The sequence below is a fragment of the Nesoenas mayeri genome, assembly GCF_963082525.1.
Source record: "Nesoenas mayeri genome assembly, chromosome: 3".
In the NCBI taxonomy this organism is placed as follows: Eukaryota; Metazoa; Chordata; class Aves; order Columbiformes; family Columbidae; genus Nesoenas; species Nesoenas mayeri.
The window spans coordinates 3,836,914-3,843,095 of NC_137544.1; the positions used below are offsets into that span (position 1 = coordinate 3,836,914).

At 45.7% G+C, this 6,182-nt stretch overlaps 1 protein-coding gene across 1 annotated transcript in view; it reads left to right on the forward strand.

Annotated features, from left to right (window-relative positions):
* The window catches only part of BLK (BLK proto-oncogene, Src family tyrosine kinase), a gene marked incomplete at both ends in the record, with an annotated part of 29,391 nt that extends 24,103 nt beyond the window's left edge, over nt 1–5,288 (forward strand). The window contains 3 exons of the mRNA XM_080340954.1: nt 1,291–1,441; nt 4,573–4,704; nt 5,080–5,288. Of these exons, the coding sequence (XP_080197080.1) occupies nt 1,291–1,441; nt 4,573–4,704; nt 5,080–5,288 (492 nt within the window). The remainder of the gene's footprint in view (nt 1–1,290; nt 1,442–4,572; nt 4,705–5,079) is intronic.
* Between the last annotated feature and the right edge of the window lie 894 nt (nt 5,289–6,182).

Genomic DNA, 6,182 nt, shown 5'->3' on the forward strand with positions numbered 1-6,182 from the left:
TTGCTGCCATCATTTATAGTCTCCTCACACACCAGACACCTCGCCGGGGCTGATCCCTGCTTCGAAGATCTGAACCATGGAGGATGATGTTGGGAGCAAGAAACTCACAAATATAAGTTTGGAGGTGGCTGAAGAAGTTCAGCACTTACACAGTCCTATTTTTATGGGCATGTGGGGTCTTCTGCCCTAATACATCCTGTAGGTATCAGAGGGGACCATGTTGTGTACTGTGTCCTAGCCTGGATCCAGCGCAGGAAAAGAAAACACCAATCTCAGCTTTATTGCAAAGGAATCTCCCAAGAGGTCTCCCCAAGGCAGACCAGTGAGGGAGAACAGAGGGGCTTGTTGAATATCTAGTTGTTCTCCTAGATCTGGGCTTTGCTACCATGACTGAGAGATGGAGAAGCTCTTTGAGGATTTTTCCTTTTTTAAATTCACCTATTTAATCTGGAGTGTTTGTGATTAAATTCCTAACTAGAGAGGAAAGTCTTGTGGCAGAAACTGGAAATCCAGTGGTGTGGCTTTGGGTTTGCTTCAAATTTATGCATCTCGCTGCACACATGGCTTGAGGATGTGACTTCTGAGCAAAACAGAGAGTGAGGTTTCTGTTCTGCTTGACTTGGCTGCTTCAAGCTCTTGGTGGCTGGGTGCACGCTGGTAGAGCTGCACATAGCCTGGAGAACAGGAGGCTGAGGGGAGACCTTCTCGTTCTTTACAACTGCCTGAAAGGAGGTTGTAGGATGGAGGGTGTTGGTCTCTTCTCCCAAGTAACAAGCAACAGGATGAGAGGAAACAGCCTCAAGTTGCACCAGGGGAGGTTTAGGTTGGATATTAGGAAAAAATTATTCAGGGAAAGGGTTGTCAGGCATTGGAACAGGCTGCCCAGGGCAGTGGTGGAGTCACCATCCCTGGAGGGGTTTAAAAGATGTGTAGATGAGGTTCTTAGGGATATGGGTCAGTGACAGTGTGAGATTGACAGTTGGACTTGATGATCTTGAGGGTCTCTTCCAACCAAAATGATTCTCTGCTTTTATGATTCTATATGCACTTGTACATGGGCAATACCTATTTATGTATGTATGTACCTGTCTACATGTTTATCTATCTGCCTCTTGATCTATCTGTCCATGCATCCATCTATGGACCATGTATGCATGTCCATGTACATGGAGGCATGTGAGCAACCTTATACACACACTGTGTTTTTGTAAAGGTGGGTGAGATGAAGGCAGGATAGCTTGTTGTCATGGGGAGCTGACTGACGCAGATGGACTCTTCCTCCTCTCTCAGGTGGCAGAGGGAATGGCCTACATCGAGAGAATGAACTCCATCCACCGTGACTTGAGAGCTGCCAACATCCTCGTCTCAGAGACCCTCTGCTGCAAAATTGCTGATTTTGGCCTGGCCAGGTTCATCGAGAATGAATACTTGGCGCAAGAAGGTGAGTGTTGTTCCCAGGGTTGACTCACCAACACTTTGCCTTTGTCTCCAATCCCCCTGTCACACAGACGTGCCAAGATATGAGACATACAAGATCTGGGCTGGGACACGGGACACTATCACTGATGGTGTGAGACCAGAGGTCCCATGGCTGCTATTGTCAGCACCCTGGCAGCGGGCAGAGCCAGCAAAAGAGCCAAAAAGAGAGTCCCAAGAGTGGGAGACAATAAAGAGCAAGTGAGGTTTGCAGAGGGAAATGGGAAAAAACCCCACATTTTGGCACCATTTGGGGGAGTCCTGCTGAATCTCAGGTTGTGTTACCAGAGAAATTTGGCCTCTGCTGATGGTACCTGCTGCCTGTGCTGGTGTGTTCACACTGAGTCAGTCTGGAAGGAAGGAAATAGCAGCCTAAGTTGGTCACCGCAGCCTGTGGGGATGCAGGTGGGAGCTGGAGCCACGAATCTGGACCTGAAGGCAGTTTCCAGATGTCTCGGGCAAACCGAGCCCAGAGGAGATCGGGTCCCTTCCATCACAGAGGGACAACATGCAAAACTTGGGAGAAGGTGTGCATCTTGGCAGGTGTTTCTCATAGGAACAGAGTGCGTTGAGCATCCAAAACAAAAACAGAAACAAACAGACAAAAAAAGGAAAGGAAGAGGAAAGGAAGAGGAACAGAAGAGGAAAGGAAGAGGAAAGGAAAGGAAGAGGAGAGGAGAGGAGAGGAAAGGAAGAGGAAAGGAAGAGGAAAGGAAGAAGAAAGGAAGAGGAGAGGAAAGAAGGAAGGAAAGGAAAGGAAAGGAAAGGAAAGGAAAGGAAAGGAAAGGAAAGGAAAGGAAAATAATAAAATAAATAAATTGAAATAAATTAATAAATTAAAAATAAAAATAATTTAAAATAAATTGAAATAATAAAATAAAATAAAATAAAATAAAATAAAATAAAATAAAATAAAATAAAATAAAATAAAATAAAATAAAATAAAATAAAATAAGTTATACAACCCCCAATATCCTTCATGTTAATTTTAAATCTCCTTGTGACTCCACCTGCAAAACTAAGACTCTTGTTTAGGCTGAGTCTCTGAACTGGTGCAGGAAACCTTGGCCAGAAGATGTGACAACTGGTTTGATGGTGCAGAGGTCCACCTACAGCCACTGGACCACAGGGTTAAGTCCAGTTCCTCCATTGGCAGCTGCTTCTCTGTACTTTGAGGTCATTCAGATTGTGAAGAGTCTTTATAGAGCACCAGGGAAACAAACAGAAAGGACTGAAATAAAACAACTAAATCTGGCAAAAGTGGCTCTTACCAGAAGATTTTCAAATTTTGGAAATCCCTCCTTTCTCGAGAGTTGGGATAAAGCTAAAATTCCCCATAGAGAATATTCTGGGGAAAGAAAAGTGAATACATTTTTTTTCTCTTATAAGATAGGGAAATTTTCTTTCATTTTTTTCTGTTTCCAAAGTATTTTATGATATATATTATGTCCATTTCAACATGTAAAACTATTTCAAAGTACTAAAAGCTCACAAATGCAATTTTTGGAATGTCATGAAGGGGTACAGTGATAATGCTGCAATTTTTAAGGCATTTTTTAGCATTAAGAGAAGTTTTGATGAAATTAATACAATTCTGTTAAAATACTCAAAGGAGCTACATTTCCAGTGGAAACAAGTTCCTTTCAGCATTTTTCCAGCCAGATTTAATCTGAAATAACAACTGCCCCTCCATCTACTTTGAACAATTTTCACTTCACAGATTGCATTTCGAGCCTCCTCAGTCTACCTGTCAGAGTGTGATGTGCAAGAACAAAGGCACTAATTTCACACATCCCGTTTGGGCTTTCAGTCCTGAAATAAAATTGTGGCTCTGCAGCCTTTAACACATTCAATTCCTACTTATCAAGGTATTTGGAGACATTTTTTTTTGCATTAGCTAAACTGAAATTTCAATCTTATGGTCATTGCTGTCCACAGTGTGCAAAAAAAGAACTTGGTGGACAAAAGAAAATGGGACTTCTTTTATTTTTAAATACACATGTAGCTTTAAGAACAGGAGAATTTCTATTTGCTTCATCATTTATGTACTTTTTCTCAAAAGAGCCGCCTTGCAGTGAGTGATTTTGTGCAGAATTAAATCCTACTGTTGTCATCTTATAAAGCTACTCAAGGAATTGGCTTTGAGTAGCACAGAGACATAGTTTAGGCCACAGTGTTGGTCCACGTTACCATTCCTGGCTCCATTCCTGAGACCCCAGTGCTAAACACACAAGAGATGCAAAGGTGTTCTAAGATTGCAGATTCCTCTAACTTCTTCAGTAAAATAGTTCACCTATGTTTTTTTAATCTGCATATTATCAGTGACCTCATGCACTGTTTTTTTTTTCACTGTTTCACCTCTGTGGATCAGTATCTATAGGTGTTTATAAGCATATAATGTTTATATGTATAATGTTTATAAACATATGGAAGAAGACTTAAGACAAAATAACCTTGATTGCACTGGGGAAAAGAACCAAGAAAGGCAGAGATGCAAAGCAGAAATGAACTTTTAATAAATGCAGGAGATAGGCAGCAGTTACTAGAGAACTGGGGACATTTAGCCTGGAGAACAGGAGCTGAGGGGAGACCTTCTTGCCCTCTGCAACTGCCTGAAAGGAGGTTGGAGCTAAGGGGAGTCAGGCTCTGCTCCCAAGGAACAAGTGATGGGATGAAACGGCCTCAAGTTGCACCGGGAAGGCTGAGATTTGATCTTGGGAACAATTGGAAAGGGCTGTCAGGCATTGGAACAGGCTGCCCAGGGTAGTGGTGGAGTCACTGTGCCTGGAGGAGTTGAACAGATGCAGAGGTGAGGTTCTCGGGGACATGGGTCAGTGCCAGGCGTGGGGTAATGGTTCGACTTGACGATCTTGAGGGTCTTTGCCAGCCAAAATGATTCTAGGAAATTCTGTGAAAGTGTCTTCCTCTGGTCTTATCTCCATAACTCCATCAAGAAGCCCCATGAGAGCCTCCTGATGCAGGCAACAGCCTGTAGGACCCAGGGCTAAGTTTTGGGGGGCTGCTTTTCCATGCCTGCAAGAGCAGAGGGAGATGCTGTACCTCCATGTGCTATTTCTCTTTTCTTCCTTCTCACAGGTGCCAAATTCCCGATCAAATGGACAGCACCAGAGGCCATTAATTTTGGAGTTTTCACCATCAAATCTGATGTGTGGTCTTTTGGGATCCTCCTGACAGAAATCATAACCTACGGCAGGATCCCTTACCCAGGTACGCTGTGAACACGGGATGAGTGAGCATCAGTTTCAAAGTGTTTAGTGCTGCTTTACACTTGGAGACACGTACTCAAGTGCACACACTTGTGCCTAGACACACACTCGTGTCTCTTCATGCTGTGTTTCCTTTTCTGGGCTCTCATAAATGTCATTTATAGTTGTGAAAGACAAAACTTACAGAGGGGAGTCAGGCAGGGGGCAGAGGGATGGAGTGGGGAGTGCAGCCTTGAAGAAAGGATGGTGCGCAGATATGGCCCAGCATAGCGGTTCCTCACACTCCTCCAGCCCCGACTGGATGTGACCTAATGAGACCACTGATCTTCTCCACCAGGGTGCTGAATAACTCCTGTTGGGTTGTGTTTTCCTCCAGGAATGACCAACCCAGAGGTGATTCGCAACCTGGAGCGGGGTTACCGCATGCCCTGCCCAGACATGTGCCCCGGTGAACTCTACAACATCATTCTGAAATGCTGGCGAAACAAGCCAGAGGAGCGCCCGACCTTCGAGTACCTGCAGTCAGTCCTTGAGGACTTTTACACTGCCACGGAGAAGCAGTATGAGCCAGAGCCTCAGCAGTAAACCACGGTCCCACCAGCACCTGGGGACAGACCTGGAGGAAAGCCACCATCTCACACAGCTTGGCGATGGCTCATTTCAGGCCTTTCCCTTTCTCCTGTGTGCCACCACGATGTGTTTGGAGATGGGGAATGAGGAGGGAGATGAGGGAAGTGGACGCTGCCAGCTCTGTGGTTATTATGGAGATTAACGAGGTGTCTGAGAGCTGGCACAGCTCCTTCCCCATCCACCTTGGAGGTCTGTACTCTTTTCATGGACATTGTCTCTACCACGAAGGACAGTGGACTCCTTCATGACTCACACAGAGAAAGTAAAGCCCCTCAGCCCTGCAACTGCATCCCCAAGAAGTGGGGCCCATGGCTGGGGTGATGGTTGGGGTGCAGGTGAACAATCTCACCCCTCTTCTGAAGCCATTGCTGGCAATACTACAACCCTCTTTATGCTACAGGCAGGGATGGGAGTGTGTTCTCTCTGCACCTCCTTGAGCTGCACCAGCCCCCCAAGTTCTGGCGCAATCTCTCCAAGTGGTGCCACCCCTCTGCCTGAAGCCAATAATAAAGAATGTTATAAGACCATTGTGCATTTCTTGATTTGGGTTTCAGGGTGAGAATAGGTCCTTGGGCTTCTCGTGCCCACGGAGGAGAAGGAGGAGAGGACATGGAGCTCCCCGGGCAGCTGGGGGTGACGCTGGGGTGATACCCGGAGGGATGCCCGGGAGGCACCCCAGTGACCGCCGGCACAGAAGAGATGGAGCCCGGAGTGAGGAGAGATGTTCGTGATGTGGCCACGAGGTGTCCCTCCTTCCCCGAAAATATGGGTGGCTCCTGTCAAAAAAAACCAAACCCCCAAATTACAAAAAATACCCTCCTTGCTTTGCTGAGCCCTTCACTGCCCAAA